The sequence below is a fragment of the Megascapheus bottae genome, chromosome 25 (genome assembly GCF_031878675.1).
Source record: "Megascapheus bottae isolate mThoBot1 chromosome 25, mThoBot2.hap1, whole genome shotgun sequence".
Lineage (NCBI taxonomy): Eukaryota > Metazoa > Chordata > Mammalia > Rodentia > Geomyidae > Megascapheus > Megascapheus bottae.
In genome coordinates this window covers 11,668,501-11,682,490 of record NC_143533.1, presented here as the reverse complement: position 1 = coordinate 11,682,490, position 13,990 = coordinate 11,668,501, and the positions used below count along the sequence as shown (strand labels likewise).

The 13,990-nt window shown below is 45.2% G+C and overlaps 1 protein-coding gene across 1 annotated transcript in view; it reads right to left on the bottom strand.

Moving 5' to 3' along the window:
* Positions 1 to 13,015, bottom strand: part of LOC150046394 (nuclear receptor ROR-alpha-like) — a 96,417-nt gene extending 83,402 nt beyond the window's left edge. Inside the window, exon 1 of the mRNA XM_090358266.1 lies at positions 12,777 to 13,015. Within this exon, the coding sequence (XP_090214392.1) occupies positions 12,777 to 12,942 (166 nt within the window). The 5' untranslated portion in view covers positions 12,943 to 13,015. The remainder of the gene's footprint in view (positions 1 to 12,776) is intronic.
* Positions 13,016 to 13,990: the final 975 nt, after the last annotated feature.

The following is a 13,990-nucleotide window of genomic DNA, read 5'->3' as shown; positions in this document are numbered from 1 at the left end:
GTAAAAGTCAATGCCATATATCAAAACAAAGCATTTCCATAGCATCCTAGAAATACAGGATTCTGCACTTGGGTGAACATTCTCTAGCAGGCTATACCTCTAACTCTTCGATACTTTGACCTAGCCTAGTGCAATTACAAGCATGATCAATAAAAGACCTTTAGCGAGCTTAATTGATTCTCTAAGAAAAGATATTATAATCCATCAGCATCCCTTCCCCTTGGGCTAACATTATTTTCCTGCATTTACCCAATACCACTGTAGTACCAATAACTCCTCTTTCTCACACTGCTCTCTCATCAGCTCAAATGCTGTAACGGCAGAGCAATTGAAAACAGGTTGTATGTCTGAGAGAGAATTACTTGCAAAGTGCATGTAAATTATTAGATTACATTACAAGTGAAAGTCTCCACAGCAGGTCACCATAGAGGAGCATTAACGTAGAACAAGTTGAATGGAACCCTTGCAGACAGGCTCCTCCAACAATTTTTTTTAAGTTTATTTTGGCAGGAAGGAGAAAGTGAGTAAACAGTAAGGGAGGGTGAAGGAGGATGAAGTGCTGAAGCTGAGAAATGAAGCAAGAGAGATCACCAGAGCATGATGGGAAAAGAAGGAGGAAGCTACTGTGGTTCCAGTAGCAATAAGAGTAGGGAACCCAGTTGGGCCCACAGGCACAGTAGGAGTGAGGGGTGCGCAGAAGTAGACAGACTTAGGCTCGAGGGTATGGGGGAACATTAGGAAATTTCAACAAGTAGTTTTTCAGGCTAAACTTTAAGTAATCTATCCTTTCCTGGTAGATGATGAGAGATGGACGCTAGAGCAAGTTTCAGAAGTAGAACGAAGCCAGGCATGGTAGGCTCATGCCTGTAATCCTAGCTACTCAGGAGACCGAGTTCTGCAGATCATAGTTTCAAAGCCAGCCTGAGCAGGACAGTCCCAAAGATTCCTATCTCCAATTCGTCATCAAAAGCCTGAAGTGGAACTGTGGCTCAAGTGGTAGAGTGCTAGCTAGTGGTAGAGTGAAAAAGCTCAGGGACAGCACTCAGCCCCTGAGTTCAAGCCCCAGGACTGACAGGTATGATCTCTTTTATTTTGTTGCTATTTATTTGTGCCAGGTGCTGGGTCATGAAATCAGGGCCTGTGTGGTGTCTCTGAGCTTTTCATTCAAGATTGAAACTCATATTACTTGAGCCATAGCTTCATCTCCAGCTTTTTGCTAGTTCATTGGGGATAACAGTCTCATGGACTTTCCTGCCCCAGCTGGCTTTAAACCTCAACCCTCAGCCTCCCTAGGATTACAGGAGTGATCCACAAGTGCTGAACTGTGGTTTGTTCTTGTGAGGAGATCAGCTTACAACCCTGAGAAAGAAACCAGAAGTCAAGGCATAGGGAACTGACAGAGGGGAAAGATTCATATTTGTTGAATGATCAAGGCCCAGGTCTTGGGCACTTATTGGTGGGGTGGAGAACAAGGGTCATTATCTGGAGCTACATTGAATGGCAGAATTTAGAATGAAGACTTAAGAATTGATTATACAAGATAGGGGAATAGGTGAAGAGCAAAGGTAAGGTTACTCAAAAGTGATAGACATCAAAAAGACCAAGTTCAATCCCATTTAGAAAGACCATCACTTGAAGTGTCTGGTTAAAGGAACCAGATGGTAAGTGACACTGAAATATGCACCACTTGAATGCAGAAAGACTTCTAATGTCGTTGTAATATTCTATGCGAAGACTTGCCATTGGGCAACCTTGGAAGAGGCCTCAGCCTCTGCCTTGTGCAAAGCAGCCAGCTGAGGACAGACACGGCTTGCTGGGTGCCCCTGGCTGAGTCCTGGTCAAGCCAGCACCAAGTATAAGCAACTCAACTCTACAGTCTGCATTTTGCTTTCTACTCAACAGTACATAGACACTAAACTTCTAGCCACTATTCTTATGACACTTTCAGAATGCCAATGAAGAACAATTCTTACTGACATAGCCCCAGTTCACTGGCTGCTTCCTACTTATTAATAAAAACCGCTCAGTGGGATTAAAAGCTAACAATGACTGACAATTCCACTACTGATGCATAGCTAAAATAACTCACACTTACTTTTATCCAACTCTAGTACCTAATGCTAGGCTAATAAACCTACACATCTGAATACACTGAAAGGCAGAAATTTTATCTCATGGCATTTGCAATTTCTGAAGATCCTGGCACAGCACACAAGCAGAAGGAACACTAGATGAGTAAGAAGAAAACCTGGTTTGTGTCACACTTACTGAAAACATGATCTTGGATGCATCATTAGACTTCTGTGAGTGTCTGTTAAAATTTGAAGGAGGTGCTGGACTGGATGTGGTGATGCACATATGTAATCCCAGCTACTCAGGAGAGAGGAAAGGCAGGCGGGGCTAGATACTGGGCTCCATTTGGTTTCAACATTTCAATACAATAGGACCAGGAACAGCAAGAGAAACAATTACCTTATGCCTAATGCAGATCCTTCACTGTTATTTTTTTTAACAACTTCTGTGCTAATATCTTAGACGGTACAAACTACTGGGGTTCTCTCTCCTAGTATGTGTGCCTGCATGTACATGTGTATGCAAGTGTGTGTGCGCACACATGCACATGAACCCCTCCCACACTCATCCACAATGGCTGTTTATGTACCAGAAATGGTAAAAAAAAATACAACTTTAGCATAATTTCACATCTGTCATCATCAGGTCGCTGATTCATGGACTGGAATTAGCTTGGTTGATCACATTATTTCATTTGCCTATGCTTTCCCAGTGCTTCATTACCTGGGCAATTGAGTTATAGTCAGCAACTCACCCGCCCTGGTGCCCTTGTCCTTTCTAAAAGAATGGTCCTGTCATACCAATGCTCCTGGGAATACACGCCTACACGTCAATCACTTAGTGGCCAATCACTTTGTAACTAATTGGCAAGTGTGAATGAAAAGCAATGCAGTTTACTGAAGTAGGTTTAGGTTTACTAAATATAACCAGTGCCCTCTGATTGGAGATTGAATATCCATTTATCCCTCACTCCTTCCCCAGCAGTGGGTTCGAGGACATAGAATGATACAAGCTTCCTCGATTCTGGAAGAGCACAACCACTAAGATTCACTTCTGCCTACCTTTCGTACATAGCTGTCCATTTCTTTCTGTTTGTGTAACACTAATTAGAAGCGTCAATGATCCTATCTGCCAATCCCCTAAACACACTGGACAGCAGGATGACTGAGCATAATGTCCTTCAGAACCATTCTTGCTGATTTTTTCCAAGTATTCCCTTACCTGCCTTTGTCAATTGGCATTCTCCACAAGTGTGTCCTAACTTTTTTCACTGTCAACTTTCCTCTTTTCATTGCCCTTGTTGGATGCTAATTTCATTTTCTTTTACAGAGCCATTTCTTTTCCCTCTGGACAATCCCTACATTTATTCCTAACCCATACTTCCCAACTTTTAACAGGCGTTGCTCATCTCCACATACATTACCACCCCCCCCAAAAAAAATAAACAAAATAAAATACGTTTCACCCAGTGAAACACACAGCAGCATGTGGTTCTTCCTTCCTTCTTCGCACTTCGGAGAGAAATATTTGCCTAGAAATATCTGTGTCACCTTTGGGAAAGAAACCTACAGTAGGCTGTCTGTCAATTCATCAGGACAAGACAGGAAAAAAAATACATTATGTATTGCTTGCTTTGGCATCTGTGTACATACATTTATAGTCCAGGAAACAAATTCTCTCGTCCAACATAAAATGCATATATAGGCATTTAAATTTTTTTAATTTAAATTTTATGTTTTTTGAGGCCTGAATTTGGGGCTGGATGCTGTTTATGATTTTTGTTTGTTTGTCTGTTTTTTACTCAAGACTAGTGCTTTATCTACCACTTAAGCCACAGCTCTACTTCTGTTTTTTTGTTTTTGTGGTTATCTGGAGATAATATGAGTCTCACAGACATTTTTGCCTTTGTTGATCTGAACCACAATCCTCAGAACTCTTGAGCAGCTAAGACTGCAGGCATGAGACACCAATGCCCAGCTCTATGTATGCTTTTCATTTGACTGCAATTCTCCACCTAGCAGCACAATGAGTGCTTAAGATGGTGAAAAACATTTCTCGTTATATATTCAAATGTCAAAGTCATATTTCATCACTATTTTTTGCTTGTTGATCCTTTATAACATTCCTTACTCACAAAAAAAGTCAAATAAGCCTTGTGTGGTGGCTCATGCCTGTAATCCTACTCAGAAGGCTGGGATCTGAGGATCAAGATTCAAAGTCAGCGTGGGCACAAAAGGACCTGAGACTCTTATCTCCAATTAACCTCTAGAAAATGGGAAGTGGGGGTAAAGTGGTAGCCTTGAGCTGAAGAGCTCAGGGACAATGCCCAGACCCAGGGGTAGAGTAGTAGCCTTGAACTGAAGAGCTCAGAGACAGCACCCAGGCCCAGTTCCAGCACCATGACCCACAAAAAAAAAATTTATATTTCCTAATTTTTAGTCCCATATCTCATTTGATATGTGGGTTTCAAAACTGTTTCTCTTTCCCCTGTAAAGCACAGACCCAAGCATCACTCATTCTGGCACGTCACGTGTGTAATGCCATCCAGTTTCAGAGTGTCATTTATACACAATTTTATTTCTTCATACTTCTTTCACGCCCACCACTTACATACAGCAACTTCATGACATTTATATTTCATAAACCCCATCAGTATTCAGCCCAATCCTCCCCCAAAGTAAGCTAGATATTTTTAACAGTACACTGCCTCTATCTCTGACTTGAGATCCAAAAAAACAAGGGGCACCCTTCCAGTTATCCCCCTCCCCAGAAGGCTCCTATCATGATCTGTGCATGGACACAGAAACTTCTTAATTAATGGCTTCACAAAACTTTACAACAGTGCACAGTCAATATGCCAACACACCAAACAGTAAATCCTCTTTTGCAATTGAGACTCATTTTTTATTATGAGTTTGATGGTACATGTAAGAAAGAATAAGAGTCCAGTCTGAGGTGACTGGAGGCTATTGGTATTTATACCTGTTGGCTCTTAGAATAAAGTTTATGTAAGAGCTAAAAAATAAACTCCTTGTAGTGTTAAAAAAAACAATATTCTTTGTATCATCACAATGTTTCCTTTTCATTCTCAACCAAGAGTTTTAGGAAAAATGGCAAAATAACAATAGTAATAATAACTGTTCCTGGGATGGCCTGAGGTTTTTTATGAAGTGTAAGGAGGAGGAAGCTATAGCCTACCACAGTACCCCCAGGAAATCACAGTATCTCAGCATGCAATATAGGAAGAAATTCTCTAATAATGAAATGTCAGTGAAAGCCATATAAATCTCTAAAGGAAAAACAAAACATTCTTCTGCTAACTAAAGAGGATGGTTACCTGGAATTCTTTTACATATAAGTATGTCGGCGCCCAGAGTAAGACAGCCAGCCTGCCTGAATTGTGAGCCATGGCTCATACATGTCACCCCATGCTCAATTCTTTTCTAATGTTTTGTTTTTTTGGGGGGGGGTCATCCATGGGGCTTGAACTCTGGGCCTGGGCCTGAGCTCTTCAGTTCAAGGCTACCACCCTACCCTTGAGCCATAGCGCCACTTCCAGTTTTCTAGTGGTTAACTAGAGATGAGTCTCATGTTCTTCAGTGCCTGGGCTGGCTCTGAACCACGATCCTCAGATCTCAGTCGCATGAGTAGTTACCACACCCAGCCTTTCTAACCATTTCTATAGTCAAACTTTTTGCTTTCTTCATTCTAAAAGCAATACAATATCATCATCATTATTATATTATTATTATTTGCCTGTCACAAAAGACCACCAAGATTTCCAAGATGAATTCCCAATTTCGTGACATCTGACAAGAACATAGCAGGATCAGTATCACTGCAGGTGAGAGGGGCTAGGGAACCAGCCCCTAATGGTAAAGCCAAAGAACCTGAGCCTTGGCTTAGAAAGACTACCTTTTGGGAAAATCTAACTATTCTTTCCTGACATTCCTAAAATTCTTCCTTCTAATTCTAGAGCTTCCTAACTTTTCTTAATCTGTGAGTTCTAATGACACTCCTTCAACTTACATAAGAGGCAAAAATAGCTGGAGGTTTTATTAACATTACATTGGGGAAAACTGAATTATGTTAGATGGCAAAGGCATAAGTAGAATACCCTTTCTGAATATTTGAGAATGATCTGGTAACTTCTGTAGCTCCAGATAAAGCATTAAAAAACACTCGGTGTGGGCTGAAATTTTTCTATAAAGTAAAACGTTTCATTAATGAGCAATGACTCAATGAATTTCGAATTCGCTACTTATAATTTCAAAAGCAAAGAGAGGCAAATAATAAAACATATTCTGAGGACTTAACAGAAAGAAAAGAAAAAAAATCTCCACAATTTCCAAGACAGATTTAGTCTAGACTCTGACACAGTCTCCATTTTCGGTTCTGTAACATACAAGAAGAATTCATATTTCCAACAGTGACCCTGTGGCACTACAGGATTCTTAGACCTCAAAAAAATTCAATTATATTTTCAATGTTCTTTGTAGGATAGAAAAGGGGATAGCAAATTTCAAGGACATCGTCATGGGAAAATAAAAAAAAAAGTATTTCTGGTTAATCTATTCTGAGCCAGCAAAGTCAATTCATCAGAAAGGCCTTGCTACCCTTAGAGAAAAACCATGGGATTTTTCGATCAACAGGTGAGCACCGATTATCTCTTTTCTTTTGGGAAAATGAAGAATGGTGCGATTTTATTTTGTTTACCCTACATCGTAAGTGATGGGAGAAAAAAAAATCAATCGCTCAGTTCCAAGTGACATTTCTATTAAGAATTAGATACAGAAACTAAATACATGAAGTGATAGGTGAGCAGAAAAGGGAGAGAGGAAGGGAAGGATGGGGAGAGGAAAAGAAAGAACTAGAGAGGGAAATGGGGAAATGAAGGAGGGCAGGAAGGGAGGAGAAGAGGGAGAAAGGAAGGGAAGGAGCAGTAGACCCTAAATTCTAACTAAGGAAGACAATCTTCATAATCAGAAATATTCTCTATATTCTAGGTTAGTGCTCATTCTTAATACCCAAGGGCCTCTCAAAATGTCTATCTCAGCTCTGAAAGAATGAGTAAAATCTGGGATGAATGGGTCTGGAATATCAGCATGCATGCTATCTATCTCAAAGTCAGGTACATTGGCTCCTGGTAGGCATGTCCCTTCCAGGGATATGCATGTCATCATCATATTAGATCTCTTCCGTCAGACACCTGCAATAGCATTACATAGTTTGCTTCTTCAGACACAGAAGAAACAATGCAGCGGGTGAACTAGGAAGCTGGAGGGGAACAAAGAATATTTTCCAAAATGGAAAGCAGCACACGCTTTAAGAGTTCTTGTTTTTTGAACAGAATTCCATTGATATCCCATTCTGTCTGTATCTGTCCTACCAAAATCATGCCACAGGTTCCTAAGTGCAAATGTGAGAGACTGGAGAGAAAGTGCCTCTGACTGGAGAGACAGTGCCTCTGACTGGAGAGACAGTTACCTTTGAGGCCAGAGGTGAAGGGAGGGGGATCATGGCTTTTGCTCCATTCCACCCATCAGAACTAACCCTGAGCAATAGGAGTCCACTGTGAAATCAAAAGTGGGTACTATGTTCCCCCACTTCTGCTGCCTTGAACACTCAAGTGCAAGGATCTTATCATGAGAAGGTTTCCACAAAGAGTCTCCATTCACAATTCACCTGTCAGAAGTAGACACTATCTAAAGCCAAGATCTCCTCACCAAGCCAATAGGTTGTGGAAAATTCCAGCAGGTGACTAACAGAAGAAGAATCTTCTATAAATGGTTTAGTAATTCAGGACTAGAATTCTAGATTAATAATTCAATTCTTTTTAAGAAGTAAGGTGGGGGAAGGAAAGCAACAGAAAAGGTTATAACTATTGCAAAACACATTTTCTAAAAATTATTCTATTACATTTTAAACGGTATAATTATAAGTATTTTTATGAGCAATTTACCAGAAAAATTAAAGTCCCTTTAGTTTGAAAAAAATAATCATTTCATTCCTCTGGCAAAGGATTTTTCTCCCAGCTAGCAGAGTTTTCAAACTATAGGGCATCATTTAGTCACTGCAGACAGCTAGGGTTGATGCCAGAAAAGTTCACAAGAGAACCCATCTCTAGAGAAGGTGCTAAGTTGTTAAATAAGAGAACCTTCTAGAATGTGAATCAGCAGAGCCTGAAGGCCAGAGAGGAGAAGAGTCCTCGCTTTCAAAGTCAAGGAATTATGTGATTTCTCAAAGTCCTCAGGACTACAAATAAAACTACAGGCATGATTAACTGATTTTTAAATCAATATGAACTGGGCTTCTAGAAGGTTCCATCTCAACTCAATTGAGTTTTTCAGTGTTAACCCCATCTTTGGATTTTAATTTTTTCCCTTGGGTTAGCCTGCCCTGAAAACCCTTCAGCTATTCAACAGCAACATAGCAAAGTCATGAAGAGGTACCCAGCCTGATGAGCTTGGATTTATTGAAGGAAAATATTAAGTTTCCGGCTTTGTTTTAAAAAAAAGTGCTTGTTTTGTTTTAACAATAGCTATGTCACAGGACTCCTTGAAACTCTGAAAGCCTTATTAAATATTCAAGCCAGACACTGGTAGCTCATACCTGTAATCTTAGGTGCTCAGGAGGCTGTGATCTGGGGATCAAGTTTTGAAGCCAGCCCGGGCAGTAAAGTTTGTGAGAAGCATATCTCTAATAAAACTACTCAGAAAAGGCAGAGTGGCACTGGGGCTCAAGCTCTTGAGCCAAAGAAGCTCAGGAACAGAAACCAGGCCCAGAGTTCAAGCCCTAGGATTGCCCCCCTAAAATATACTTACTATGTGTTTTTGGTTTTTGGTTTTTTTTTTTTAATTAACTACATGTTTTCATTTCTCTTTTTTCTGGTACTGGGGATTGAACCTAGGACGTTGCCTTTGCTAGGCAAGTACTACATCCCAACCCTCACTGTGCTGGATATTTTGGATTTTCCCCCCTTCTTCCTCCCAATGTTGCTTCGCTGAAGCTGAAGTATGCCTGACTTTATCAATAAATACCACCTAGAAAAATGTTCAAGTTTCATTAAAACTGCTAGCATTCCCTGAGGCTGGGTGAAGGCAGTTGTGTTTTCAAATGAGAAGATCTTCTTTTCAGTTTTTGGAAGCCTGATACTAAAGGTATCCAGTCCAATCTTACTTGGATTCCCCAGAAATAGGAATTCAGCAATGGCATAAAGTCTACTTAGGTGATGACTCATGAGGTCACCTCAATGTCACAAAACTCTTAGACCACCATCTCTGGGGATTTCAAACCTTTGTCTTCAATAGCTGAACAGTGCTAACTCTGAAATGGCCTTTCAGGAGGGTACCTCCCACGTGAAAAAGTTTCTTGTTTCACCCAGGGCCCAAGACTCCACTCGACCCTCTTTTAGGCTGAAAATGCTAATTACAAAGATGATGATGTTTGCTTTTCTTTTCCTGGAGTCGTGTGCCTTTCTGTTTTAAGTATTTAAGAAGCATAATCACCTAGTGTGTAGGTTAATTTCTTTCCGATATTGTAATTTATGCAACATTAATACTGGATGCCAGCTCCAATTTTCTTAGTGCTTACACTCTGGGAGCCGACTTGCATATATTCTGCCAACTCCATTACATCATCTGAAACCCAAACATTTCTCTCTCTCTCTCTCTCTCTCTCTCTCTCTCTCTCTCTCTCTCTCTCTCTCTCTCTCTCTCTCTCTCTCTCTCTCTCTTTCTCTCTCTCCCCCCCCTCTCTCTTTTTCTCTACCACCCCCCATCACTCTCAACTACCAGGAATGCTTTACACATATTCTGGCTCTCCCTAGGTCTCTTACACACACACACACACACACACACACACACATACACACATACACACACACACACAAACACACACACACACACACACACACACACCAAGATGGATACACCATGAAAAGCAAAAGCTACATCTGGGATTACAAAGTGTGCAAATGCACATCATTTCTGGAAGCTATTACTACTGCTGTGTTAGCTAAAGGATGCCTTCATGTCTGACCTTCCTTTTTCCATTCAGACTGTTATATAACCTAGTGCCTGCATGCAGGATGCACGTTGTGGAGTCTTTGGGCCTTACCCTCCCCCTGCTATTAAATCTTGGAAGAGAAATGGACAGGGTTTTTACTTTTTCATTTTATTTCATTTTTTAAAGGATGGGGGGGCACCTTCCAGAAGGCTAGGAGATACAGGTCCCCAGGTTAGCTGTGCAAATACATTTTACTCAAACTTTATCCATCCCCCCCTTTTTGTTTGGTTTGCTGAGCCTGAAGAGATTGGGGGGGGGCAGAGATACGAGCTGGTGGTACTGAATGCCCTAGCCAGTTATATAATTTGCAAAAGCAGCAAGTTACGGATTTGCTAAGTCGGTTCTGCAGCCTGCCACCCTGATCTTTTGCAAGAAGAACACCTTCTGGATGGAATCACACCTGAAGATGCTAATACAACAGAGGGGGCGGGGCGGGCGGTGAGGGAGGAGGGGAAGGGTTAACAGTCCCAAATCAGAAATCTGTGAGGCTTCAGATATACTATGAATTCCTTCTTTAAGGAAAAGAGAAAGAGAGAAAAAAGCCTCAAACACATGAAGGGGATTTTCTCCAGTGTTTCTGATTAACCCTGTTACATAACCCGCTCGCATTCCAAATCCACCGTCTCAGGATCTAAATATACTCTTTTGCAGTACCGAAGCTCTCTGCACACAAACTCACCAAGCTGAGAAGCAGGTTGGGGAGTGGGGGCTGGGGTCGGGGGGGGGGCTCAGCTCTCATTAGCCTCCCTCGTTTCTCTTTCTTCCGCACATTCTCCATGTCTCCACCCCCCACCCCCACCCCCACCCACCTCCCTTTCTCCCGCGGTTCAGCGTGGTCACTTCGGAAATCGCCTTTTAATTTTTTAAATGTTTGTTTGTGTTTTTCCGCCCGTGTCATCCCCGATGGCTTTTACTGTACTCGAATTCCGTGAATGGGAAAGCGCCCGGACAGGGGGTGTGGCTAAGGTGGGACAGGAGGGGGAGGAATACTGTAAAACAGCCAGTACGCGATCAGCCATATTCCTACCTCCAACCACAACCCCGGGAGAGCCGGGAAAGGGTCCCGGGGTCCTCCTCCGCCCGTCCCCACCCTCCCCGAGTCGCCCCCACGAGTCCGGTGACCAGAGAGAGGAGGGGGATGCCCCTAGGCCAGTGCCCAACTCACGTCCCCGCCCTGCGGGGCAGCTGGCGGGAGCCCCACTGCCTCGGGAGTGACAGGGCGTGATTTATACCTTATTTACAACAGTAATTAAAGCTGTAACTTCCCCCCGTTCTTCGCAAACTTCGGGCGCATGCAAATAAATAATCCTCCACCTCCGGGGATGAAAAAAGAAAAAGAAAGAAACGCTACGGCCAACTCGACACCTTTAAGAGAAAACGGGGTGAAAGTGAGCGCTTCGGCACAGCCTACTTTAGCAAGAGCCAGGAGGGGAACCAGAGACGAACCCCTCTCCCGTCCCTTCCCACTCCAAACCCCAAAAATGAAGTGCGCAAATCACCCGGGAAAGGAGCGGAAAATAAATAAATAAAACAAATGGTTTGCACTCTCTGGACAGCCGTGAACTTGGGACCTGGCAGCGCCTGGTTTCTGGCAGAAATGCAGGGAACCACAGAGAAAGGAGGATTTCCCGGAGCACAAATAAGTTTGAATTTTCCCCTCCTGCGTGTTTGTTTCGGTGGCGGCCGCCTCGGCTCGGCGTGGAGGACCCCCACATCCCCACCACCGCCCTCCGCGGCGCGCACGCCCCCCAGCCCTGCCGCGGGGCTCCGAACCCGGGCCTGACACCGTGCGCACCTCCCCCGGCCGCGCGCGCCAGACAACTTGGCCGTGCACCTCGAGCGCCCGCACCCCGCTTCTCCCCGCCTGCCCTCCAAACCCCAACCCCAGCGCCCAGCTCGGGAGACTACCCACACGTCGTCCAGCCTAGACCTCGGAGCACACCCCCATTTCCAGCTCCCGGGGCTCCCCTAGATCGCTCGCGCCTCCTAGCACCCCTACACCCACCCCTAAGCTCTGCAGGGGGACGGAAAACAACACTCCCGGACTCTGACAGCAGCCCGGGACAAGACTGTCAGAGGAGAAAAAGGTAAAAAGAGGTGAAGGGGAGACATACACAGACGGTTCTTTTTTTCTCCTTTCCTTCCCCCCGCCCTTTAAATAAAAGACACTGCCGCTTTAAAAGTTTCTTTCCGGGGGGGCCCCACTTCCCCAGTACTCTGTATTTTGGGGGTGGGGTGGGAGGTGGAGCGAATTTCATTTAGGCAACGCGGCTGGCTTTCCCTCCAATCTTTTGCAGGGGAAAAAAAAATCAAAGCTCGGGCTTGGGAGTCCGCGGGCCGCCCGCCCTCCCGCCGCCCCCTTCTCCGGCGAGCCTGGAACGGGCTGCAAAAGTTTGCAATATTTCTGGGGGGCGGAGGGGGAGGGGATGGGGGTGCTCCGAGCTCGGGGCGCCGCTGGCGAGGTCCGCGCGCGCGAGCCCGCGGGACCCTCGCGCCCCCGGCCGCCCCCAGTTTAGCGCACGGCCCCCGCCACCCCTCCCCAACCCCGGCTCCCTCGCTCTCGCTCGTTCGCTCGCGCTTTTCCTCGCTCGCTCGCTCGCTCGCGCTCTCTATCTCTCTCTCTCCCAGCCTCCTACCTCTGCTGGTGCTGGAATAGCTCTGTCTGCGTACCGGACCGGGTGGCTCGCTCTTGCGGGCGGATTCGGGGTTCAGCGGGGTCTCCCTGGAACCGGCGGCCGGGTCGGTGCCACTGCTGCCCGGCTCGCTGGCGGCGGGGTCGGGGGCTGCCGGAGCTGACTCCATGTTTTTTTTCCCAATGTAGAGATCGCTGGAGATGGCGAGCTCCGAGACTCCCTCTATCTTCTGTTTTCAGAGCAACTCTATGGTACCAAAAAAAAAAAAAAAAAAAAAGGAGAAGGAGAGAGACGAGAGCTGGAGGGAGAGAGGAGAGGGAGCGAGGGAGCGAGAGCGGGCGGGCGGGCGAGGGCGCGAGGGAGCGCGCGGTGTCGGGGTGGACGCGTGTGTGCGCCCGTGCGCCCCGCACGGGAAGACAGGAGACTGTGGCCGGCCACAGGCAGCGCTAGCGAGAGCTTCTCTCGCCGACCCCCACCCTCCCCATCCTCCCCTCCCTCCAGACCCCAGGCCGGGAGAGATGCGCACACTGGCTGCCAATTTGGGGAGGTGGGGGAAAAGCGAGGGGGAGGGGGAGGAGGAGGTGCGCCACCAGAGTCCCCGTCCTCCCTTCCCCGCCCCCCCCCCCACGCCTCAAGGGATACAAATGAAAATCGGTGAAGACGACTGGATGTCTACTTTTGAGTCTTGCTGTGTGTCCGTCTGTATGTCTCCCACTGTCGCCTTCTCTTTCTTTCTGGAATAGGACTTTCTTGTCCCGGCCCCCGCCCCCCAATCAGCAGCCAGGTTGGAAAGAGGCAAATCTGGTTATCCAGGAGGCAGAAAGGGAGAGGGGGGAGATGTTGCAGGTAGCTCCCTGCTGGACCCTTCCCAAAGCTCAGGGTACATTTACCTAAAAATAAGAGGATCCAGCTGACACCCCAAAGAAAGAGGAGAATGGGAGAGGAGACACAAGGATGTGGCACTTTCTCCTTCATGATAAGGTGTGGTGTGAAAGTTATACCAATGTATTTCTGTCTAAGCATTCCTAGCCTTGGTTGCATTGTGTCTAGATGTCTGAAACAAATTTGATGAGAGTAGAATCATTTGCCCTGGGTAGCTTTTAAGCTTTAAGCTTCATCTCTATCTCTTTGTGTCTGTCTCTGTGTCTCTGTGTCTGTCTCTGTCTCTGTCTCTCTGTCTGTCTCTGTCTCTGTCTCTCTGTGGCTCTCTCTCTCTC